The sequence below is a fragment of the Arvicanthis niloticus genome, chromosome 22 (genome assembly GCF_011762505.2).
Source record: "Arvicanthis niloticus isolate mArvNil1 chromosome 22, mArvNil1.pat.X, whole genome shotgun sequence".
Lineage (NCBI taxonomy): Eukaryota > Metazoa > Chordata > Mammalia > Rodentia > Muridae > Arvicanthis > Arvicanthis niloticus.
In genome coordinates this window covers 5727313-5755192 of record NC_133429.1, presented here as the reverse complement: position 1 = coordinate 5755192, position 27880 = coordinate 5727313, and the positions used below count along the sequence as shown (strand labels likewise).

Sequence of the window (27880 nt, the reverse complement as noted above, 5' to 3'; positions counted from 1 at the left end):
AAGAGTACACAGAGTGCATATGTTGCTGAGGATGGCCTTATCTGGCATCAGTGGGAGGGGAAGCCCTTGGTCCTGTGAAGGCTCAATGCCCCAGTGTAAGGAAGGCTAGGACAGTGAGGCTGGAGTGGGTGGGTAGATTGGGGAGCACCCTCATAGAAGCATGGAAAGGGGGTGGGATAGTGGGTTTGCAGAGGGGAATCTAGGAAATGGGATAATATTTGAAATGTAAAGAAACAAAATATCCAATAAATAAAAAAAAACAAAAATAACAAAAAGTATTATATAGCTTATACATGTATCATATTTTTAAATATTTTTTTAATTTGAGTTTACATGAAGTAATTGTTTACATAAGCATTTATATTTTAGTGTATACTATATTTTATGACATGTATATAATATACATCAAATCACTGTATTTGCATTTTTGTGGCATCAGACATATATCATTTCATCATGTGCATAGTCAAACCATTTCTCACAGTTACTTTAAAATATTCAATTAATCATTATAAGCAACTCTAATACTGCTATAGAACATTTTAAAGTTTTTTCTCTCACCCATCTGACAACTCGTCTATACCCATTTAATTATTTGTCTCAATAATATTATGCATTTTATGTCTTTTTTAACTTAAACATATGTGCTTTTCTTTGCCAAATTTATATCCCTCGATATAATATTCCTCATCTCTGTATATGTGGCCAGAAATGAAGAGATTTCATTCATGTGTATTGTGTATACATGACTCTGTGTGTGTGTGTGTGTGTGTGTGTGTGTGTGTGTGGATTGGAGGACAACTTTGGGTATATATTTGTCTATTATTACCTGTCATATTGCTTGAAAGATGGCCTGTTGTTTATTCTGTGCACTAGGCTCCCTAGCCTATGAGACTCTTGAAATAATTATATCTCCAATCACTATCCCCCCAAAGGAGCATGAGAATTCAGAGGCTTGTGGTAAGCATCCAGCATTTACACAGGTACTGGCAGTTCAACTCGTGTCATCATGTTCACCCATGAGCTAGTTGTGCAGCCCCAGTTTCATTCTCTTTAATAAGTGGTTGAATCATACACATCAACACACACACACACACACACACACACACACACACATTTTACTCATTTATTCATGTGTTAGCATGTTATGTTCATTTTTCAAATATTCTGAATAAGGTTACAATAAAGACAAAAGTAGATCTATTTTTAAAATATATTACCTTCATTTGATTTCTACAAACACTACAACCACATCTTTCTCAGCTAGTGCTTTTAAAGTATTTCCCCACTAAGGAATTGGTGGTATTTACAGTTTATTGAGCACTTGCCACATGACATCGTCCTTTGATTTCATTTTTAACAGCAGTGCTAGTGACCTCAGTCTTTGCCAAATAATTTGTGGAAGAAGAAAATTATGTCAACTAATTTTCTAAGATCATTCTGATGCAACTTATATAAAGGTATCTAAGCCCAGCTTAGTTACACTTTTATCTCAAGCTCATGCAAAGCATATGCATTATTACCTTTTGTCTGCTACAGTATTCCATATTCTAGCTGCCTGGAAAATTTTGTCATCTTCCAAACTTCCTCCAATGTCTTTCTCTGCATCTATGTTGGTGAAATTGTGCATGCTAGCTCAGTGTAAACTTTGCTGAGAAAATATTTTTCTGATTCAAGTGTGTGAATGCTCCTAGTTCTTGATCTTCATACTTGACCATTTAGTCATCCTGTACATCTATAGCAGATATTTTAAATCTATCCCTTCTGTCTCATGGTATTCTTTAAGACTACATAAAGTAAAGCACATTACTCAAAATAAAATTAAGCCATCAATAATAACTTGTCTAATGATAACTCTCTCTATAATAACTCACATCTCAAAAACCTAAGCCTCCTTTCATTAAGCCCATTTTCACTGTATCTGCATGTTTCGTATTCCTTAGACTAGTAAGATCAATTTTACCCAGTGGTAAGGGGTGATAGATTTGTTTCTTTATCTTTCCAAGCATTTGTGCATAGTCCATGTATTGAGTCCCTAGATACTACAAAAAGTGTTTCTGTTCCCAGACTTCCCAGTTATTACCACAGCATCCCAGTGATGAAAGTTATAACTTTTTAAAGTTTAAGAGTAAAATAATATTTCTAATTTAGTACCCCAATATTTTCACAAGAATCAATGGTAATTCTTTTTAATTCTATGTCTATACTTTTATGTGATGTACATTTGTGTGTGCATGTGCATACAGAAGCAGGAGGCTTCATTTTTTAACTGCACATGCACATATATAAATATAGACATATATATACACATACATACATACATACAGAGGCATCATTTTAATAAATGGAATCTTCACTGTTTCTTCATGTGATATATTGATGCCTAGTCTCTCAATTAAACCTAATTTGCCAACATGGCTAGTCTAGATATCCAGCTGATTCAAGTGATCCAATGTTTCCACCTTGTAAACAATGGAATTATAAGCAAGCTGCTATACCTACTTGGCATTTACATGGGCTCTGGGTACCTGAACTTTGCCAATCACACTGTTGCTTGTGCAGCATGCATTTTGCCCATTGATCCATCTCTCTAGATTCATTGGGTATCATTTGAATGGAGGGTGGACAAGGGTTTCCTTCAGTTATTCAAATTGCTTACTTTCTACTCTGTGTCTCGCAAACATTATTAATCAAACAAGGCTTCATTCTCTTACCCACTCATTCTACCTGTGGGTATATATATTTTCTCAGGATGGCTTCCCAAGTAGCCACTAAAACTTGAGAGAATTTTTCACAAGAGATGCAAGTGACTTCCCATATTGGGTTTCTTGATATGTCTGTTATTCCTTGAGTTAAGCATTGCATATTAGACATGAAGCATGTGAACCAATCAGAGTTCTCCAACTTTATTCTGGTGAGTCTCTTCAGCAGATCAGGCTCACCCGAACTCCTTTTCTCTCTGGTGGCTGTCATGTTTATCATTGGCCTTTTGGGAAACACTATTCTACTCTTCTTGATCCGGTTGAACTCTAGGCTACATACACCAATGTACTTCCTGCTCAGTCAGCTTTCCCTCTTAGATGTTTGTTTCCCTCTAATCACCATACCAAAGATGGTATCAGACTTCCCTAAGAAAAAAAGTTTTATTTCCTTTGGAGGTTGTGCAGCACAGATATTTTTCCTGACCATGATGGGTGTAGCTGAGGGAGTCCTACTGGCCCTCATGTCTTATGATCGCTATGTGGCAGTGTGCCACCCCCTGCAGTACCCTGTACTCATGAGACATCAGGTGTGCTTGGTTATGGTGGCATCTTCCTGGCTAGCAGGTGTGTTCAATGCTTTCATCCAGACTTCTATAACTCTGAACTTTTCCTACTGTGCCTCTCGAATTGTAGACCACTTTTTCTGTGAGGTGCCAGCCCTGCTGAAACTTTCCTGTTCAGATACCTCCACATACGAGTTGGCACTGTCCATCTCTGGGGTGATGATCCTCATGCTCCCCCTTTTACTCATCATTGCCTCATATGGCCATGTTTTGAGGGCAGTTCTGCACATGCAATCACAGGAAGCCCAGAATAAGGCCTTCACTACCTGTTCTTCACATATCACAGTAGTTGGACTCTTTTATGGTGCAGCAGTGTTCATGTACATGGTACCTGGTTCATACCACAGCCCACACCAAGACAACATGGTCTCCCTTTTCTACAGCCTTGTCACCCCTACTCTCAACCCTCTCATCTACAGTCTGAGGAACCGAGAGGTGCGCATTGTTTTGCTAAAAGTTATCAGCAGATTTGGACACAAACAAAAGTGACAAGTATATGAAACTGATGCTACAATTCAAATGGCACTTCATCCCACTCAATTTCTAAATTTTTCTATCTGTGGTACAGGTACAAAGGACTTATTGTCAAACCTAACTGTCCTTTTCCCCAGTAATAAAATTGGTTGAGTAACTATTTCTTCCAGAAACTTATGTGAAGTAAAGATAAGAGTATCAGTCACTTTTCATTTACAATCTCTCTGGTATTTTGAAGTGTGTTCATAGATGAAAGGCACTATTTTATAAAGTTAGATTGATGCTTTGGGCATTAAAAAATTATATCTACTGACTTAGGTTTCTACTTAATATGTTAATTTGTGCTAATGACATCTTTGATATTTAGAAACAACTAAAATTTAAATTAAAGTAAGAATGAGACACAATGTGATTCTTTTTTATATTTATATAAAGTAGTTTATGAGGAGTAACAAACATAGCATAGTTACAGTTTGAAGTTGTCCTATTTATGAAAAACGCAGCCTACAGTCACTAGAATGACTGATTGGTTGACACATAGAGAAATGGTCAATAAAATAATTCAATGTATTTATTGAAAATTCATGCATAACATGTCTTATATCTTGATTTGGCAATGTTTGGTATCTAATAGATTTTTAAAGATATGGATAATTGCTTTGTGATGATTCATACCAATTTAATAATCCTTATAAAATACTGTTTGAAAGTTTGAGGTTTGTTAAGTTGGTTACATTCTTTTTACCTTGTCAATATCATTTAATATTCAAGGGATTGCTATCAAATTAATTAATTAGCAAACAAATATCCAGCATTTGAACAAGAATCAACCTTAAACTTAAACTTAAACCTTAAACAAAAATCTGTTAACTTACTTGATGTAATGTGATTATAAAATGCCTTTCATATATTTCAAGTAAAAATCTATTTTACAATAATTTATTTTATATACTTTATATCCTGATCACAGCCACCCTCCCTCATCTTCTCCCAGTTCCATTCTTACAAATCCTGCCTCTCATTCATTGCCCCATCCCCATCTCCTCAAAGAAAGGGGAGCCATCCTTTGGGTACCATCCCACCCTGGGACACTAGTCCCAGCAGGACTAAGTGCGTCCTCTTCCACTGAGGCCCAACCAAACAATCCAGGTAGAGGGAAGAGGATCCAATGGCAGGGAACAGAGATACAGCCCCCATTTCACTTGTTAAGGGTCACACATGAAGGCCAATATCCATAGTTATCACAAATGTGTAGGGTGCCAGTTGCCACGAATATATAGGGGGCCTGTGTATCTGGGTCTATGGACCATGAGAGGAAGTCTAGTAAGGTTGAGCTAAAGGCTTGAAGCCCCAGAGACCCTGAAGGGACAGAAAGAGCTTTGCCTGCTCCCAGCACCAGGCCCCTGTCACATAGACACAGCTCCCCATAGATTTGTGGCCATCAGTCATGCAAGGGCAATGCCCCAAGCCTTTCTGCATGTAGATGAGGCATCCCTAACATCTCAGACCAAGACAATAGGAAAAGAGACATGACTACAGTCATGTAGGCTCAAAACAGAGTTCTCCATGCTAATGAGATACCACCTAGAGGTCCAGAGGGCATGCTAATAAGCTTCCCTTCCCAGACATTCCTCCCTGAAAAAGGTGTTTAATCTCAGACACGCCCTGAGAAGTGTGGTATAATTTTCTGCATCCATTATCCTCCATAACAATAAACTGTTTAGAACTATGGACTGATTCTTTTCATCCAGATCCTCCACAGCTAGCCATGGAGAAGGCCTTTGCCTTCAGAGCAGAACCACAGTCTAGTCTCCCATAGAAAGCCTCTCTGCACTCCCAGCCACAACTGTCACTAAGCCTGCCACTGTCAAGCCAAGGACTCTCACTGCTGAGACTAGCTGAAGTTCCTCTTTTCCACCAGCTCCAGGCTAGATACAGCCCGTGGGCACCCAACTTCGTTCTCTGCTCTTCTGCAACTCCCAGTGGTGCCTGGATGCCCAAGAGCCTGAGCACTCCATGGCTCCAGCCTCATTGCAACCCCGGGGACACCTGAACAAGCTCCAGTTTTCCCATGCCTCAGACTGTGCTTCCCTGCCCCTGGAGCACTGTCTCAGCACTTCCCTGTGGTCTAGCACCCAACTAGTGGTGGTGTGGGGTGAGCAGTTAAATTCCCCAAGTGGCCATGCCTTGTGGCAGAGTAGACATGGAACCACAACCCTACATGGGAACAGCCACTGCATGCTCCCTTGTTGGTGGCCCAGTCTCTGTGAGGCCGCATGGGCCCAGGTTATTTGTTTCTGTAGGTTTTGTGGTGTCCTTGACCTCTCTGGATTGCTCACTTCTATCTCCTACTCTTCCAAAAGATTCCCTGAGTTCCAATTGATGTCTGGCTATGGGTCAATGCATTTGCCTTCATCTGATGCTGGATGAAGCCGTTTAGAAGATAGTTTTGCTAGGTGAATGTCTGCAAGCATAACAGACTACCATTAATAGTGTCAGGTGTTGGGTGTCTCATATGGGATGAGTCTCAAGTTGGGGCAGCCATTGGTTGGCTTATCTCTTTGTACCTGCCCCATCTTTATCTCTATATATCTCATAGTCAAAAGAAATTTGGGGTTGAAGGTTTTGTTAATGAATTGATATTTCCCTCCCTCCTCTGGAAGTCCTTTATATATACAAATATTTTAGGGGAACATACGCATTGTATCACATATGTGTTTACTGCCAGTGGAAGTTGGAAGAAAATATCTGATTGTTTTATAACTGAAGCTATGGATGGTTGTGAACTATGGTGTAAATGCTGGAAACTGAACCCAGGTCCTCTTTATAAACAAATTAGCCATAGGAGGTGTCCACTTCAGTCTCTATAACTCCCTCTGGTAAGACTCTCACCTAGGTTTGTTGGATTTTAAGTATCTAAAACCAAGGGACCTGCTCCCCCAAAGAACTCACAGACAGGACTTGCTGTAATAACATGAGGTTTATTGATACTGGTGCACCAGGACTCTCTTGTATGTAGACAAAAGAGCCCCAAATTAGAATTGGGGCTGTTTTTATATCAATATTCACAAGGCTCATAAAGGCAGTTTTACCTCTTAATCAATAACTACAAGGGCTGACTGTAACATCCGTTCTCAAGCTCAGTTGCTAAGTAACCCAATTTTACATCTTATCTTTAAAAGAAGGTCAGATTAAGTAGCTTCTATTTACCCAGGGTTTATTGTGTTAAGGGTTAATAAACTCCTATCTTGGGTATTTCTTCCTGGAATGTCTGTTTGAGTCTTTGGAATGTGCTCTTCCCTGGATGTGTTCCTGGGGGAAGTTAATGTTTGAGTTTAAAACCGAAATCAGAGCTTTTTATTAATTTTAAGTTTCTACAGGTTAAACCCCATAGACTCTTGTCCCCTCCCCCATATCAGGCCTCCTGCTAGTTCCAGAGATACTCAACATCAAGTAAAAATCTGCATGACCATTGGACTGTGAATAATGATTAGGAGCATAAATGTACACATACATGCAGACATTCACAAACACGTGTAGATTCTCACACATACATAAAAAGACTGAGCATAGAACAGAACACTAATTATATGTGTCTCTGAGTCTTTTCTATTTCAGTTAATGTGATCAATTTCTATTAAAATGGCATGTTTGTTATCCTGTATGGCCAGATATTAGCTTATTGGGTATGTACACTACATTTCCTGTTTTCAAGCATCTGTTGATGGACACCCTGAAGGTTCTATGGAATGGCTGTTGTGATGTGTGTTGTCATAAACAAAACTAGGAAAGAATCTCTGTGCTATGATGAACTGAATTTCTTCAGGTTTATATTTAAGAGTGATATTGGTAGATTATATGCTAGTTTAACTTACATTTTTGAGGATGATCTATGCTGGTAGCTGTAGTAGAATACTAGTTTATATTGACACCACCTGAATATAAATGTGTCTTTCCCCCTAAGTATTCACCAGTATTTAGCACCTTTATTTTCTTGATGAAAGCCATACTGGATGTGATGAAATAAAATCTCAGTGTAGTTTCGTTTTCATTTGTATAATGGTATGGATGCTAGACATGTTTTAGGTATTTATTGATTATTACTATTTGTAGCTTTAGTTTATGTGTATGAATGGTTTTACCTGAACATATATATTGCACTGCATATGTGCCTACTTCCCGTGGAAGTCAGAAGAGGATATCTGATTTTTTTTAACTGAAGCTATGGATGCTTGTGAACTATGGTGTGAATGCTGAGAACTGAACACAGGTCCTCTTTATGAGGAAGGGTGCCTTTCACCATTAAGCCATCTCTCCATATCTACCATTAGTGTATTTTAAAATGCATTTATAAGCACAGCCCTCGGCGAGCAGCTCTAGGACCTGGAGGTCCTACATAAGCAACAGAAGCCAAAAATACTTGGCATCATCAGAACCCAGTTCTCCCACCATAGCAATCCCTGAACACCCCATCACACCAGAAAAGCAGGATTCAGAATTAAAATCACTTCTCATGATGATGATAGAGGACTTTAAGAAGGACATACATAACTAACTTAAAGAAGTAGAGGAGAACACAGGTAAACTGGTAGAAGCCCTTAAAGAGGAAACACAAAAATTCCGTAATTACAAGAAAACACAACCAAACAGGTGAAAGAATTAAACAAAACCATACATATCTAAAAATGGAAGTACAAACAATAAAGAAATCTCAAAGAAAGACTACCCTGGAGATAGAAAACCTAGAAAAGAGATCAGGAGTAATTGATACAAGCATCACCAACAGAATAGAAGAGATAGAAGAGAGAAACTCATGTGGAGAAGATACCATGGAAATCTGTTGGGCCTTGGATGAGGTAACTCCATTTAACCTGCGCCCATCACTCACGTAGGACACAGGTAGAGGGAGTGATTAACAAGTCTCCACCTCCAGAGATTTAAATATTAATGAGTTCTCTAAAGGCCAGGGGCATAGCTAATTAAGTTATTCCCTCCCCTCTTTCCCCTCCCTATAAAAGGCCAGGTGAGTCCGGCTTTTGGGGGAGAGCTCATCACCTACACCCACTGCCATGTCATGAACAATAAAGCTTTGGAAAACCGGACTCCATGTGTTGCCTGGTCTCGCCGCCAGATTCCCAGCCTTTGGAACCTCAAACCTCGAACCGCAGCCACCAGCCCACGGTGGCTGTGTGAATGTGGGACCCCTGGCCGGTGGTGTGGGAAGTGCGCCCCGGACCCATTACTAGACCGCCGAGACCCCACCACCAGACTCCCTCCCCGCCCCCGTGAGATTTTTTCCCCACAGAAATCATTGATACAACTGTCAAAGAAAATGCAAAATGCATAAAACTCCTAACCCAAAACATCCAGGAAATCCAGTACACAATGAGAATACCAAACCTAAGGATATTAGGTATAGATGAGGGTGAAGATTCCCAACTTAAAGGGCCAGTAAATATCTTCAACAAAATTATGAGAAAAACTTCCCTAACATAAAGAAAGACATGTCCATGATTATGGAAGAAGCCTACAGAACTTTAAATAGACTAGACCAGAGAAAAAATACCATCATCACAAAATAATCAAAACATCAAATGCACACAACAAAAGAAAAATACTAAAAGAGACAAGGGATCAAGTAACATATAAAGACAAACCTATAAGAATTACACCAGACTTCTCACCAGAGACTATAAAAGTGAGAAGATCCTGGACTGATATCATACAGACACTAAGAGAACAAAAATGCCAGCCTAGACTACAATACCCAGCAAAACTCTCAATCACTATAGAAGGAGAAACAAAGATATTCCATGACAAAACTAATTTTACACAATATCTTAATATCTCTTAACATCAATACACTTAATTCCCTAATAAAAACATGTAGACTAACAGACTGGATACATAAACAGGACACATAATATTGATGCATACAGGAAATGTACCTCAGTGACAAAGACAGACACTACCTCAGAGTAAAAGGATGGAAAAAATTTTTCCAAGGAAATGATCCCAAGAAACAAGCCGGAGTAGCTATTCTAATATCAAATAAAATTGATTTTCAACCAAAAGTAATCTAAAAAGATAAGGAAGGATACTTTAAACTTATCAAAGGAAAAGTCTACCAAGATGAACTCTCAAATCTGAACATATATGCTACAAATGCAAGGGCACCCACATACATAAAAGAAACCTTACTAAAGCTGAAAGCACACATTGCACATCACACAATAATAATTGGGGATTACAACACCCCACTCTCAGCAATGGACAGATCATGGTAACACAAACTAAACAGAGACACAATGAAATTAATGGAAGTTATGAACTAATTGGAGTTCGCTGATATCTATAGAACATTTCATCCTAAAACAGAACAATATAATTTTTTCTCAGCACCACATGGTACCTTCTCCAAAATTGACCATATAATTGATCACAAAACAGGCCTCAACAGATACAAAAAGATTGAAATAATCCCTTGCATCCTATCAGATCACCACATACTAAGGCTGGTCTTTGATAATGACAAAAACAATGGAAAGCCCACATACACATAGAAACTGAACAATGCTCTACACAATGATGACTTGGTCAAGGAAGAAATAAAGAAAGAAATTAAAGACTTTTTAGATTTAAATGAAAATGAGGACACATCATACGAAAACTTGTGGGACTCCATGAAAGCAGTGCTAAGAGCAAAACTCATAGCTCTAAATGCCTACAAAAAGAAACTGAAGAGAGCATACACTAGCAACTTGACAGCACACCTGAAAGCTCTAGAAGAAAAAGAAGCAAATACACCAAAGAGGAGTGGACAGCAGGAAATAATCAAACTTGGGACTGAAATCAACCAAGTTGAAACAGAAAGAACTATACAAAATATCAACAAAACCAGGATCTGGTTGTTTGAGAAAATCAACAAGATAGATATACCCTTAGCCAGACTAACCAGAGGACACAGAGACAGTATCTAAATTAATAAAATCAGAACTGAAAAGGGAGACATAACAACAGAAAATGAGGAAATTTTTAAAAATCAATAGGTCCTACTACAAAGGCCTATACTCAACAGAACTGGAAAATCTGGATGAAATGGCCAATTTTCTATACAAATACCAGGTAACAATGTTAAATCAGGAGCAAATAAACTATCCATACAGTCCCATAACCATTAAAGGTATAGCAGCAGTCATTAACAGTCTCCCCATCAAAAAAAAGTCAGGGACCAGATGGTTTTAGTGCACAATTCTATGAGACCTAACCAGGAAGACTTAATACCAATTCTCTTCAAACTATTCCACAAAATAGAAACAGAAAGAACACTACCCAGTTCATTCTATAAAGCTACAATCATGCTAATCCCTAAATTTCACAAAGACCCAACAAAGAAAGAGAACTTCAGACCAATCTCACTTATGAATATTGATGCAAAAATGTTCAATAAAATTCTCGCAAACCAAATCCAAGAACACATCAAAACAACCATCCATCATAATCAAATAGGCTTTATCCCAAAAATGCAGGGATGGTTCAATATTTGAAAATCCATTAATGCCCTCCTGCAGTCTGAGGCCTGCGGGTAAGTGCACCCAGGAGCCCCCCAGACACATTCTGGGGGATCCATAGAACCCATAGCCAGCGCTAGCACGACCCTTCCGCCGCTCGCCCCTCCTGCAGTCTGAGGCCTGCGGGTAAGTGCACCCAGGAGCCCCCCAGACACATTCTGGGGGATCCATAGAACCCATAGCCAGCACTAGCACGCCCCTTCCACCTCTCGCCCCTCCTGCAGTCTGAGGCCTGCGGGTAAGTGCACCCAGGAGCCCCCCAGACACATTCTGGGGGATCCATAGAACCCATAGCCAGCGCTAGCACGCCCCTTCCGCCGCTCGCCCCTCCTGCAGTCTGAGGCCTGCGAGTGAGTGCACCCAGGAGCCCCCCAGACACATTCTGGGGGATCCATAGAACCCATAGCCAGCGCTAGCATGCCCCTTCCGCCGCTCGCCCCTCCTGCAGTCTGAGGCCTGTGGGTAAGTGCACCCAGGAGCCCCCCAGACACATTCTGGGGGATCCATAGAACCCATAGCCAGCGCTAGCACGCTCCTTCTGCTGCTCGCCCCCCCTCCGGTCTGAGGCCTGCAGGGTCTGAGTCCCAGACCAGACCCCTACCAGGTCTGCAGTTGTGTGGACCCCGGATTCCACCTGAGACATACTGGAAGGTCCACTCAACCCAGAGCCACAGAGGAACAACTGAACTCAGAGTGTCAGACAACATACCCTGAGATATCCAAGAGGAGACACTGCACCCAGAACAGCAGACATCTAGCTGGACTGCTACCTTGGAGGCACCATATCCTGAGGCATCCTAGAGATACCACTGTAATCAGGACAGCTGGAAAAAATCACAAAGACATCTGGACTCCTAGAAGACCAAACAAAAGCGAGACAACTGGAAAGACAGGCGTCAATCAGAGACAGAAGTACAGGTAGCACTAGAATTAACCAGATGGCAAAAGGCAGGCGCAAGAACGTAAGCAACAGAAACCAAAGTTACATGGCATCATCAGAACCCAGTTCCCCCATCATAGCAAGCCCTGAACACCCCATCACACCAGAAAAGCAGGATTCAGAATTTAAATCACTTCTCATGATGATGATAGAGGACTTTAAGAAAGACGTAAATAACACTCTCAAAGAACAGATAGAAACCCTTAGAGAGGAAACACAAAAATCCCTTAAGGAATTACAAGAAAATGCAACCAAACGGGAGAAGGAATTAAACAAAACCATGCAGGATCTAAAAACAGAAGTAGAAACAATAAAGAAATCACAAAGGGAGAACACCCTGGAGATAGAAAACTTAAAAAAACGATCAGGAGTCATAGATACAAGTATTACCAACAGAATACAAGAGATGGAAGAGAGAATCTCATGTGCAGAAGATACCATGGAAAACATTGACACAACTGTCAAAGAAAATGCAAAATACAAAAAGCTACTAACCCAAAATATACAAGAAATCCAAGACACAATGAGAAGGCCAAACCTAAGGATAATAGGAATAGATGAGGGGGAAGACTCCCAACTTAAAGGACCAGTAAATATTCTCAACAAAATTATAGAGGAAAACTTCCCTAACCTAAAGAAAGAGATGTCCATAAATATACAAGAAGCCTACAGAACTCCAAATAGTTTAGACCAGAAAAGAAATACTTCCTGCCACATAATAGTCAAAACATCAAATGTACAAAACAAAGAAAAAATACTAAAAGCAGTAAGGGAAAAAGGCAAAGTAACATATAAAGGCAGACCTATAAGAATTACACCAGACTTCTCACCAGAGACCATAAAAGCCAGAAGATCCTGGACTGATATCATACAGACCCTAAAAGAACATAAATGTCAGCCCAGACTACTATACCCAGCAAAACTGTCAATCATTATTGATGGAGAAACCAAAATATTCCATGACAAATCCAAATTTACACAGTATCTCAACACAAACCCAGCACTTCAAAGGATAATTGGTGGAAAACTCCATCACAAGGAGGGAAACTACAACCTGGAAAAAGCAGGAAAGTAATCTTCCAAAAACCATAAAAGAAGGTAGCTACACAAACGTATCTCCACTGCCAATAACAAAAATAACAGGAAACAACACTCATTTTTCCTTAATATCTCTTAATATCAATGGACTCAATTCTCCAGTAAAAAGACATAGACTATCAGACTGGATACGTAAACAGGACCCAACATTTTGCTGCATTCAGGAAACGCACCTCTGTGGAAAGGACAGACACTACCTCAGAGTAAAAGGTTGGAAAACAATCTACCAAGCAAATGGTCCCAAGAAACAAGCTGGAGTAGCGATTCTAATATCAAATAAAATCAGTTTTCAACCAGAAGTAATCAAAAAAGATAAAGAAGGACACTTCATATTCATGAAAGGAAAAATGTTCCAAGAGGAACTTGCAATTCTCAACATCTATGCCCCAAATGTAAGGGCACCCACATACATAAAAGACACTTTACTAAAACTTAAAGCATACATTGCACCCTACACAATAATAGTGGGAGATTTCAACACCCCACTCTCAGCTATGGACAGATCATGGAAACAGAAACTAAATCGAGGCACAATGAAACTAACAGAAGTTATGAACCAATTGGACTTAACTGACATCTATAGAACATTTCATCCTAAAACAAAAGAATACACCTTCTTCTCAGCACCTCATGGTACCTTCTCGAAAATAGACCATATAATTGGTCACAAAACAGGCCTCAACAGATACAAAAAGATTGAAATAATCCCCAGCACCTTATCAGACCACCATGGATTAAGACTTGTCTTTGACATGGACAAAAACATCAGAAAACCGACATACACTTGGCAACTGAACAATGCTCTACTCAACAATAACTTGGTCAAGGAAGAAATTAAGAAAGAAATTAAAGACTTTTTAGATTTAAATGAAAATGAGGACACATCATATCAAAACCTGTGGGACTCATTGAAAGCAGTACTAAGAGGAAAACTCATAGCTCTAAGTGCTCACAAAAAGAAAGTGGAAAGAGCATACATCAACAACTTGACAGCAAACCTGAAAGCATTAGAACAAAAAGAAGCTAGTATACCCAAGAGGAGTAGACGGCAGGAAATAGTCAAACTCAGGGCTGAAATCAACCAAGTCGAAACAAAAAGAACTATACAAAATATCAACAAAACCAGGAGCTGGTTCTTTGAGAAAATCAACAAGATAGACAAACCCTTAGCCAGACTAACCAAAGGGCGCAGAGACAGCATTCAAATTAGTAAAATCAGAACTGAAAAGGGAGACATAACAACAGAAACAGAGGAAATTAAAAAAATTATCAGATCCTACTACAAAGGCCTATACTCAACAAAATTGGAAAATCTGGAGGAAATGGACAATTTTCTAGATAGATACCAGGTACCAAAGTTAAACGAGGAGCAGATAAACCACCTAAACAGTCCCATAACACCTAAAGAAATAGACACAGTCATTAAAAATCTTCCCACCAAAAAATGTCCGGGGCCAGATGGTTTCAGTGCAGAATTCTTTCAGACCTTCAAGGAAGACCTAATACCAATCCTCTTCAAGTTATTCCATCGAATAGAAACAGAAGGAACACTACCCAATTCATTCTATGAAGCTACCATTACACTCATACCTAAACCACAGAAAGACCCAACAAAGAAAGAGAACTACAGACCAATCTCTCTTATGAATATTGATGCAAAAATACTCAATAAAATTCTCGCAAACCGAATCCAACAACACATCAAAACAATTATCCATCAAGATCAAGTAGGCTTTATCCCAGGAATGCAGGGATGGTTCAATATTCGGAAATCCATCAATGTAATCCACTACATAAATAAACTCAAAGAGAAAAACCACATGGTCATATCACTAGATGCTGAGAAAGCATTTGACAAAATTCAACATCCCTTCATGTTAAAAGTCTTGGAAAGATCAGGAATACAAGGCCCATATCTAAACATAGTAAAAGCAATATACAGCAAGCCAGTAGCCAACATCAAACTAAATGGAGAGAAACTTGAAGCAATCCCACTAAGATCAGGGACTAGGCAAGGCTGCCCACTCTCACCTTATCTATTCAATATAGTACTGGAAGTCTTAGCTAGAGCAATTAGACAACAAAAGGAAGTCAAAGGTATACAGATAGGAAAGGATGAAGTCAAAATTTCACTATTTGCAGATGATATGATAGTATACTTAAGTGAACCTAAAACTTCCACCAGAGAACTCCTAAACCTGATAAACAACTTTAGCAATGTGGCTGGATATAAAATCAACTCAAACAAATCAGTAGCCTTCCTCTACTCAAAGGATAAACAGGCAGAGAAAGAAATCAGGGAAATGACACCTTTCACAATAGCCACGAATAAAATAAATTATCTTGGAGTGAATCTAACAAAGCAAGTGAAAGATCTGTATGACAAGAACTTCAAGTCTCTCAAGAAAGAAATTGAAGAACATCTCAGAAGATGGAAAGATCTCCCATGCTCCTGGATTGGCAGGATTAATTTAGTAAAAATGGCTATCCTGCCAAAAGCAATCTACAGATTCAATGCAATACCCATCAAAATTCCAAATCAATTCTTCATAGAGATAGAAAGAGCAATTTACAAATTCATTTGGAATAACAAAAAACCTAGGATAGCGAGAACTATTCTCAACAATAAAAGAACCTCTGGGGGAATCACCATTCCGGACCTCAAACTGTACTACAGAGCAGTAGTGATAAAAACTGCTTGGTATTGGTACAGAGACAGAAAGGACGATCAATGGAACAGAATTGAAGACCCAGAAATGAACCCGCATACCTATGGTCACTTGATATTTGACAAGGGAGCTAAATTCATCCAGTGGAAAAAGGACAGCATTTTCAACAAGTGGTGCTGGCTCAACTGGAGGTCAACATGTAGAAGAATGCAAATTAATCCATTCTTATCTCCTTGCACAAAGCTCAACTCCAAGTGGATAAAGGACCTTCACATAAAGCCAGGTACACTGAAAATATTAGAAGAGAAGTTGGGGAAGACCCTCGAATACCTAGGCACAGGGGAAAAGTTCCTGAACAGAACACCAATGGCTTATGCTCTAAGATCAAGAATCGACAAATGGGACCTCATCAAATTGCAAAGCTTCTGTAAGGCAAAGGACACTGTCAACAAGACAAAACGGCAACCAACAGATTGGGAAAAGATCATTACCAATCCTACATCTGATAGGGGGCTAATATCTAATATTTACAAAGAACTCAAGAAATTAGACGCCAAACAACAAAATAACCCCATTAAAAAATGGGGTACAGAGCTAAACAAAGAATTCTCAACTGAGGAAACTCGAATGGCCGAGAAGCACCTTAAGAAATGCTCAACATCCTTAGTCATCAGGGAAATGCAAATCAAAACAACACTGAGATACCACCTCACACCAGTCAGAATGGCTAAGATCAAAAACTCAGGTGATAGTAGATGCTGGCGAGGATGTGAAGAAAGAGGAACACTCCTGCATTGTTGGTGGGGTTGCAAGCTGGTACAACCACTTTGGAAGTCAGTCTGGCGGTTCCTCAGAAAATTGGACATAGCACTACCTGAGGACCCAGCTATACCACTTCTGGGTATATACCCAGAAAATGCCTCAACAAATAACAAGGACATATGCTCCACTATGTTCATAGCAGCCCTATTTATAATAGCCAGAAGCTGGAAAGAACCCAGATGCCCTTCAACAGAGGAATGGATACAAAAAATGTGGTACATTTACACAATGGAATATTACTCAGCTATTAAAAATAATGAATTTGAGAAATTCTTAGGTAAATGGATGGATCTAGAAAATATCATCCTGAGTGAGGTAACCCAATCACAAAAGAACACACATGGTATTTACTCACTGATAAGCGGGGATTAGCCCAAAAGTTTGGAACAACAAAGATTCAACTACCAGACGACATGAAGCTCATGAAGAAGAAAGAACAAGTGAGGATGCCTAGGTCTTTCTCAGAAGGAGTAACTAAATAACCAAGGGAGCAAATATGGAGACAAAGTGTGGGTCAGAATCTGAAGGGGGGGTTGTAGGGAGACCATTGTGTCTGGGTATTCATTCCATAGGCAGTCACCAAAAATAGACGCTGATAGGGATGTCAGGATGGGAAAGCTGACAGCAGCCTGATAAGGCTGTCTCCTTAGAGGTCTCTCAGAGTCGGACATACCCAGAGACAGATACCCACAGCTATCCATTAATCTGATCAAAGTTCCCAATGGAGGAGTTAGAGAGTAAATTGAAGGAACCATGAACCATAAGGGCTGGTGGCCCTGTGAGGAGAGCAAGAATACCAACCAGCCAGAGCTCCCCAGGGTCTAAACCACCAGCCCAGGAGCACATAGGGAGAGACACATGACTCCAGCTGTATATGTAGGGGAGGATGGCCCTGTTGGGCATAGGTGGGAGACAAGATCATTGGTACCCTGAAGGCTGAGCACTGAGGGAGGGGGAATCTGAGGGTGGGGAGGGAGGCTGGGGGTAGGTGGGTAAACACCTTCATAGAGGCAGGAGGAGGGGGGATGGGATAAGGGGTTCCTGGGTGGTTGGGGAAATATGGTAAGGGGATAAAATTTGAAATGTAAATATTATATCCAATAAAAGAGGGGAAAAATAGAAAAGCGGTTAGAACCAACATTCTTAATAAAATGTCAGCCCTCTTTAAAAAAAAAAACTATCTTGATACTAAAATTTGTTTTGAGAACTGTATATTGCAGAATGATCAGCCTTGGTGTATCTACTGAACAAGCAAACTGGGCAGACCTGCTCAAACCTCTGAGGTCCGTGAATTCCATCTGGAGGCAGCGAAGACACAGCATCAGAGGATTGTCAACTTGCTCTCCCCCCCCCCACTCCTCTTCTAATATCTCAACGCCCATAATCAGCTTGAAGAAGCTAATGATGAGTCAGCGCCCCTATTCCCTGGGCATGGGGACTAAGGTGGTAAATGTTGGGCTGTCTCCCTAGGGAAAAGTAGTGGTTTTGTTGGAATAGAGAGGATTAGCTAGGGTTTATTGCATAGCCATAACCTATTAGTAGAAATCTGTATAATTAATATCAAGATGAAGATATAAATTCTTAAATGGCACCAATTTACTTTGTTTACAAATTTTAAGGTTTTCATTGGCATGAGCTTCTTAGTGATATAAGAGTGAGATGAATATTGTTACTCTCATAGGCATTGTACCAGTATAACACACTTAGGAATACAAAGCTTAGACCCAGTCCTTCTTTAACTTTTTTAACTGATTTGAAATGGTCAGCCTGTGAGTTAAGGGACTATAGCAAATTCATGACTTGGAGTTTATTATAAGGGTGTTCTCTATGTTTTATTTAGAAATTGCTGAGTGGAGTTAACAGGCAACAGTCCAGATTACCTTACATGGATAGCTGGTTTTCAAAACATCAGAAATCCTTAGAATTGACATGACAAACATTTCAGTATTAATGTTCATTTTCATTAGAGACCTGTCTGCTCCGGACAGCTTCCTATGTTAAATTCTAAGAAGAAATTGAGCATCCTTGGAGTTACTCCAGTTGTGGTGAGACAGCCACTAGGCAAGAATTGCCACTTTCCTTCTACAGACAAATTACTGTCCAGAAAAGGACACACTTGCAGAATAGTCGACTGATTATATCTGCCTAGACAGAGTAATCAGCCCTTAATAATTCTGCAGCACTAAGGTCTGTCAGATGATCCTGGGCCAGAAGGCAGAAGAACAGATGCTCCAACGTTTTGAAGTAGAGCGAGTGTCCAGGTGTTCAGAGGTCTCTATAAATTGGCTAAGTTTTAGAAGCTATGCTTTGTGCTTCCCACAATTATAGTCAACTCAGTCATTCTGGATTTCTGACGGGGTTGAAAACTTATAGCTATTTACTTTGAGAGAAAAGATCTGAGTGTAAGGTCATCAGCTGACATTCATCCTAAAGACAAGGAAAAAGCCAGGTTCAGAACTAAGTGTTTTAGTTAGGATAGATGACAGAGGTGCTGGTTAGTCAACAAAAGGATGGACTGGGTATTAGGACTATCTTGTACCTCACTGGTACAAATAGGCATAATTATGTTCTAATTGTATTTTGAGAGAAAAGTTTCCTTTTAACAGGAAGGGTGATGTGTAGGAGGAGCTAAGGTGGGAGGAGTACTGAGAGGAAGAAAAGGAGTAAGAAGAGGAGAAGAAGAAGGAGAGGAGAAGCTAGGTGATGAAAGAGAGATAGAGGGGGGAGACAGGGAAGCAGATGTTCATGTATCTCCACCAGTCAAAGATAGTTGATATATCTAGGTTGGGTAGTGGGTTACACCTCTGATTGAACAATACCAAACTTATAAAGCCTATGATTAACATTTCTTAAAAAAATGTATAAATGCAAAAAGGAAAAGGGGGCATGGGATAGGGGTTTTCTAAGGGGGGGGAATGGGGAAACGGGATGGTATCTGAAGTGTAAATGAAAGATCTAATTAAAAAAAAAAAAGAAGCAGAACTATTTAAAGGTTTGAAAGAACACAGTCTTACCCCAGTTGGCAGCAAGGATCATTTGTTAGATAGTGACCCCGACTTTATGTTTCTAACTATCCCATCATACAACAATGCCTTTCAGCTACAATTCCTCAGAAGGAATACTGAGAGATAGCTTCCCCCTCTTCCTCCTATTCACCTGTATTTCTCAACCAATCTAAAACTCATAATTCACATGTGTTTTTGTTATCATCATCCCACATTTTTGAGTATATAGTACTTACCAAATTCTATAATACTTGATTTACAAATAATATATGTGTGTGGATAGACATACGTGTATGTAATGATAATTAATGAAATAAACAGAGCAAAAATTAGAAAGAGAGCAAGGAGGGGTATATTGGAGGGTTTCTAGGGAGAAAAGGAAGGAGGAGAATGATGTAATTGTATTATAATCTCAAAAATAAAAGAAATAAATAAAATATGAAAAATTTTAACAACAACAAAAAAAAAGAAAATCCATTAATGTAATCCACTATATAAACAAACTCAAAGAAAAAACACATGATCATCTCACTAGACGCTGAGAAATCACTTGACAAAATTCAACATCCCTTCATGGTAAAAGTCTTCAAAAGATCAGGAATTAAAGGTCATACCTAATCATAGTATAAGCAATATACAGCAAACCAGCAGTCCACATCAAAATAAATAGAGAGGAATTTGAATCATTCCCACCAAAATCAGGGACTAGACAAGGCTGCCCACTATCTCCCTACCTATTCAATATAATCCTCAAAGTCCTAGCCAGTGCAATTAGACAACAAAAGGAAGTCTAAGGGATACAAATAGGAAAGGAAGAAGTCAAAATTTCACTATTTGCAGATGATATGATAGTATACTTAAGTGACCCTAAAACTTTTACCAGAGAATTCCTAAACCTGATAAACAACTTCAGCAAAGTGGCTGGTTATAAAATCAACTCAAACATATCAGTAGCCTTTCTCTACTCAAAGGATAAACTGGCTGAAAAAGAATTTAGAGAAATGATACCCTTCACAATAGCCACAAATAATATAAAGTATCTTGGAGTGAATCTAACCAAGCAAGTGAAAGATCTATATGACAAGAACTTCAGGTTTCTGAAGAAAGAAATTGAAGAAGATCTCAGAAGATGGAAAGTTATCCCATGCTCCTGGATTGCCAGGATTAACTTAGTAAAAATGGCCATCTTGCCAAAAGCAATCTACAAGTTCAATGCAATCCCCTTCAAAATTCCAAATCAATTCTTCATAGATATAGAAAGAGCAATTTGCAAATCCATTTGGAATAACAAAAAACCCAGGATAGCAAGAACCATTCTCAATAATAAAAAACTTCTGAAGGAATCACCATCCCTGACCTCAAACTGTACTACAGAGCAGTAGTAATAAAAACTGCATGGTATTGGTACAGAGACAGGCAGGAAGTTTAATGGAATAGAATTGATGATCCAGAAATGAACCCACACACCTATGGTTACTTGATCTTTGACAAAGGAGCTAATACCATTCACTGGAAAAAGGACAGCATTTTCAACAAATGGTGCTGGCTCAACTGGAGGTCAGCGTGTAGAAGAATGCAAATCTGTTCTTATCCCCTTGTACAAAGCTCAAGTCCAAGTGGATAAAGGACATCTACATATAACCAGATACACTAAAACTAATAGAAGAGAAGGTGGGAAAGACCCTCAAATACCTAAGCACAGGGGAAAAGTTTCTGGACAGAACACCAATGGCTTATGCTCTAAGATCAAGAATTGACAAATGAAACCTCATAAAATTGCAAAGTTTCTGTAAGGCAAAGGACATTGTCAATAAAACAAAACAGCAACCAACAATTTGGGAAAAGATCTTTACCAATCCTGAATCCAGTAGAGGGCTAATATCCAATGTATACAAAGAACTCAAGAAATTATACTCCAGACAATCAAATAACCCTATTAGAATGGGGTACAGACAGGTATACCACTCCTGGGCATATACCTAGAAGATGCTCCAACATATAACAAGGACATATGCTCCACTATGTTCATAGCACCCTTATTTATAATAGCCAGAAGCTGGAAAGAACCCAGATGTCTTTCAACAGAGGAATGGATACAAAAAATGTGGTACATTTACACAATGGAGTACTACTCAGCTATTAGAAATAATGAATTTGAGACATTCTTAGGTAAATAAATGGAACTAGAAAATATCATCCTGAGTGAGTTAACCCAATCACAAAAGAACACACATGGTATTTACTCACTGACAAGCTGTTGTTATTCCAAAAGCTTGGAATAGCCAAGACTCAACACATAGACCACATGAAGCTCATGAAAAAGAAAGACCAAGTGTGGATGCCTTGGTCCTACTTAGAAGGAGTAACAAAAATACTCAAGGGAGCAAACATGGAAACAAAACATGGGACAGAAACTGAAGGAGGAGCCACCTGGAGACCATTCCACCTGGGTCTTCATCCCAGATACAGTCACCAAAGGTATACACTGATGTGGAAGGCACGAAGTGCATGCTGACAAGAGCCTTATATAGCTGTCTCCTTAGAGGTCTGCCAAAGGCTGACACATTCAGAGGCCAATGCTCACAGTTAACCACTTATCTGATCAAAGGTTTCCCAATGGAGAAGTTAGAGAGAAGACTGAAGGAGCAGAAAGGGTTTGTGGCCCCATGAGGAGAGAGAGCAACAATACCAACCAACCAAAGCTCCCCAAGGTCTAAACCACCAGCCTGGGAGCACATAGTGAGGGACCCATGACTCCATCTGTACATGAAGGGGAGGATGTCTTGTCTGGCATAGGTGGGAGAAGAGACTCTTGGTCCCATGAAGGATGAACACCGAGTGTGGGGGTATTCAGGGGTGGGGAGGTGGGAGTTGGGGGGTAGGTGGGGACACATCCTCATAGAAGCATGAGGAAGGGGGATGGGATAAGAGGTTCCTGGGTGGTGGGGGGAAGGGGATTTAGGGGATAAAATCTGAAATGTAAATATAATATCCAATTAAAAGAAAGGAAAAAAAAGCTGCAAGGGAAAGGGGCCAAGTAACATATAAATGTAGACCTATCAGAATTACAGCAGACTTTTCAACAGAAACTATGAAAGCCAGAAGAGACCATTCAGAGGTCAAATAGACTCTAAGAGAACACAAATGCCAGCCCAGCCCAGGCTACAATACCCAGCAAAACTCTCAATCAACAAAATAATTCCAAAAAAAAACCAAAATATTTCAGGACAAACCCAAATTCAGACAGTATCTATCTACCAATCCAGTCCTACAAAGGATCCCAGAAGGTCCAATACAAGGAAGGTACATGCATCAAAGAATGGAAAAGATATTAAGCACAACAAAGCCAAAAGGAGAGAACCACAAGCACATAAAGCCACCTACAAAAACAAACATATCAGGAACCATCAGTTATCTTTCTTTAATACCTCTCAATATGAATAGACTTAACTCAGCTATTAAAAGACATAAGCTAAAAGACTGTATATGCAAATGAGATCCAGCATTTAGCTGCATACAAGAAACACACCTCAATATCAAAGAGTAAAAGAATGAAAAAAGGTCTTCCAAGCAAATGGTACCAGGAAACAAGCTGAAGTTGCCATCCTAATATCTAATAAAATAGACTTTCAACCAAAAGTTATCAACTGTGATAAGAAAGGACACTTCATATTCATCAAGGGAAAAATCCACCAAGAGAAAGTCTCAATTCTGAACATCTATTCCCCAAATGCAAGAATACTCACATTATAAAAGAAATTTTACTAAAGCTCAAAATTTGCATTGATCCCCACACAATAATAGTGGGAGACTTCAACACCTCACTCTCACCAGTGGACCGGACACTGAAACAGAAACAAAACAGAGACACAGTGAAACTAATAGAGGTTATAAACCAAATGGATTTAACAGATATCTACAGAACATTTCATCTTAAGACAAAAGAATACACCTTCTTCTTAGCACCTCATTGTACTTTCTTCAAAATCGACCATATAATTGATCACAAAACAACTCTCAACTGATACAAGAAGATTGAAATAATCCCATGCATCCTATCAGATCACCATGGCTTAAGGTGGGTCTTCAATAACAACAAAAACAACAAAAAGCCTACAACACATGAAAACTGAACAACTCTCTACTCAATGATAACTTGGTCAAGGAAGAAAGAAAGAAAGAAAGAAATTAAAGACTTTTTAGAATTTAATAAAAATCTTGAAACATCATACCCAAACTTATGGAACACAATGAAAGCTGTGCTAAGAGGAAAATTTATAGCACTAAGTACCCTGGTAAAGAAGCTGTAAAAGATCTTACACTAACAACTTAACAGCATGCCTGAGAGCTCTAGAACAAAAAGAAGCAAACTCACCCAAGAAAAATAGACATAGTGAAATTCAGGGCCTAAATCAACCAAATAGAAACAAAGAGAACAATACAAAGAATCAACAAAACCAAAAGCTGGTACTTTGAGAGAATCAACAATATAGATTAAACCCCTAGCCAAACTAAGTAAAGGGCCCAGAGGCAGTATTCAAATCAACAAAATCAGAAATAAAAAGTGAGACATAAAAACAGAAATGGAAGAAATTTTTAAAAAATCAGATCCTACTATAAAAGTCTACTCAAGAAAAGTGGAAAATCTAGATGAAATGGATAGTTTTCTAGACAGATACCACATACCAAAGTTAAATCAAGAGCAGTTAAACCATTTGAACAGGTCTATATCACACAAGGAAATGGAAGTTATAAAAACCTCCCAACCAAAAAAAGCCCAAGACCAGATGATTTTAGTGCAGAATTCTACCAGACTTTAAAAGAAAACCTGATACCAATATTTCTCAAACTACTCCATAAAATAGAAACAGAAGGAACACTACCTAATTCATTCTACAAAGCCACAATTACTCTGAAACCTAACCCACAAAAGGACCCAACAAAAAAAGAGAGAACTTCAGACCAATCTCGCTTATGAATACAGATGCAAAAATACTCAATAAAATTCTTACAAACTGAATCCAAGAACACATCAAAACCAATGAAAAATGGGATATAGAACTAAACTGAGAATTCAAAACAGAGGAATCTCAAATGGCTGGGAAGCACTTTAAAAATCTTCAAAGTCCTTAGTAATCAGAGAAATGCAAATCAAAACAATTCTGAGATTCCACATTACACCAATCAGAATGGCTAAGAACAAAACCTCAGGTGACAACACATGTTGGTAAGGATGTGGAAAAAGAAGAACACTCCTCCATTGCTGGTGGGATTGCAAACTAGTGCAAGCACTCTGGAAATCAATCTGGAAGTTCCTCAGAAAACTGGAAATAGATCTACCTAAAGACCCAGCAATACCACTCTTGGGAATATACCCAAAAGATGCCCCACCATGCCACAGGGGCGTGAGTTCCACTATGCTCATAGTGGCCTTATTTGTGATAGCCAGAAGCTGAAAACAAACCATATGTTCCACAACAGAAGAATGGATACAGAAAATGTGGTTCATTTACACAATGGAATATTATTCAGCTATTAAGAATAAGGACATCCTGAGTTTTTCAGGCAAATGGATAGAACTCAAGAATATCATGCTGAGTGAGATAATTCAGACCCAAAAGGACATGCATGGTATGTACTCACTAATAAGTGAATATTAGGGAGAAAAAGTACAGAATAGCCAAGATAGAGTCCAAAGAACTCAAAAGGGTCAACAAGCTGAAGGGCCTAAGTGAGGACATCTCAGTCCCACTGGGGAGGGAGAAGAAAGCAATCACAAATGAGGATGGAGGGAGAGACCTGGGAGGGAAACTGGATGGGTGGGAAGAGGGGAACTTGATCTAGTATTGGGTAAGGGAAAGGACTGAAGCCCTAAGGGCCAGCAAAATAATGGAAACAGGAAACCTCAGGAGTTAGGAGGTTGGGTAGACCCTCCAGAATGCACCAGAGACATGGGAGGTGAGAGAATCTCAGAATGCAAAGGAAGGAAGCTTAGATGAAGTGCTCTACAGTAGGGAGAGGGAACTTATAGAGCCCACCTTCAGCAGAAAGTCAGGGCATCAAGTGAAGGATGAGGTTGCCATCCCACATTCAAAAACTCTGACTTATAATTGTTCCTATCTGAAAAGACTGCAGGGAAAGGGGGAAGAGCTTGAGGAAAAGGAGGTCCAGAGACAGGCCCAAAGTGAGATCCAGCTCAAGGGGAGGTCCCAAGGCCTGACACTGTTACTAAGGCTAAGGAGCACTCTCAAAAAGGGATCTATCATGAGTGCCCTCCAGAAGACCCAACAAGCAGCTGAAAGTGTCAGATGCAGATATTTGCACCCAACCAATAGACAGAAGCTGAAAACCCCTGTGGTTGAAGTAGAGAAAGGCTGAAAGAAGCTGAGGAGGAGGGTGACCCTGTAGGAGAACTAGTCTCAATTAATCTGGACCCCTGAGACCTCTCAAACATTGGACCACCAAAAATGCAGCATATATCAGCTGATGAGAGGCCCTCAACACATGTACAGCAAAGGACTGCAGAGTCTGTGTTCAATCAGAGATGATGCACCTAACCCTCAATATACTGAAGGCCCCAGGGAGTTTAGAGGTCAGGTGGGGTGAGGTGTGGGAACAGCCTCATTGAGAAGAGGGTGGGTTGGAGGTATGGATTGTAAAACAGTCTGAGGGTAGACAAGGGGAAATAAAATCTGGAGTGTAAAAAAATAGTTAATTTTTTTAAAAAAAGAAAGAAACTGAGGAAATTCCAAAAAATCATCAGATCCTACTACAAAAACCTATAGTCAACAAAACTGGAAAATCTGGTTTAAATAGACAACTTTCTAGACAGATACCAAACACCAAAGCTAAATCAGGATCAGATAAACCATCTAAACTGACCCATAACACTAAAGAAATAGAAGTAGTCATTAAAATTCTCACAACCAAAAAAAATGCCAGGACAAGATGGGTTTAGTGCAAAATTCTATCAGATCTTCCAAGAAGACCTAACACCAATTCTCTTCAAACTATTCCTCAAAAGAGAAACAGAAGGAACACTACCCAATTCATTCTATGAAGGCACAGTTATACTGATACCAAAACCACACAAAGACCCAACAAAGAAACAGAAATTAAGACCAATTCCTTTTATGAATATTGATGCAAAAATACTCAATAAAATTCTCACAAACTGAATCTAAGAACACATCAAAATGATCATTCACCACAATCAAGTAGGCTTCACCCACGGGATGCAGGGAGGGTTCAACATAAGGAAATCTATCAACATAATCCACTACATAAACAAAGAAAAACCACATGATCATTTCATTACATGCTGAAAAATCATTCAACAAAATCCAGCATCCCTTCATGTTCAAAATCTTGGAATAATCAAGAATTTAAGGCCCATACCTAACATAGTAAAAGCAATATACAGCAAACTAGTAGCCAACATTAAACTAAATGGAGAGAAACTTGAAACAATCCTACTAAGATCAGAGACTAGACAAGGCTGTCCACTCTCTCCCTATGTATCCAATATAGTACTTGAAATTCTAGCTACAGCAATAAATATCAAAAGGAGGTCAAAGGGATACAAATTGGAAAGGAAGAAGTCAAAATATTATGATTTGCAGATGATATGATAGAATACTTAAGTGACCCAAAAACTTACACCAGAGAATTCCTAAACCTGATAAACAACTTCAGCAAAGTGACTGGATATAAAATATATCAAACAAATCAGTATACTTCCTATACTCAAAGGATAAACGAGCTGGGAAAGAAATTAGGGAAACAACACTCTTCATAATAGTCACAAGCAATATAAAATATCTTAGTGTGACCCTAACCAAACAAGTAAAAGATCTGTATGACAGGAACTTCAAGTGACTAAAGAAAAAGAGCAAAGAAGACTTCATAAGATGGAATGATCTCCCATGCTCATTGATTGGCAGCATGAACATAGTAAAAATGGAATCTTGTCAAAA

General features: G+C 39.3%; 1 protein-coding gene across 1 annotated transcript; it reads left to right on the top strand.

Moving 5' to 3' along the window:
• Positions 1 to 205: 205 nt before the first annotated feature.
• On the top strand, positions 206 to 4606 carry Or2z1 (olfactory receptor family 2 subfamily Z member 1). The gene has a single exon (XM_076919176.1). The coding sequence runs from the start codon at positions 2873 to 2875 to the stop codon at positions 3812 to 3814; it is 942 nt and encodes a 313-aa protein (XP_076775291.1). The 5' UTR covers positions 206 to 2872; the 3' UTR covers positions 3815 to 4606.
• Positions 4607 to 27880: the final 23274 nt, after the last annotated feature.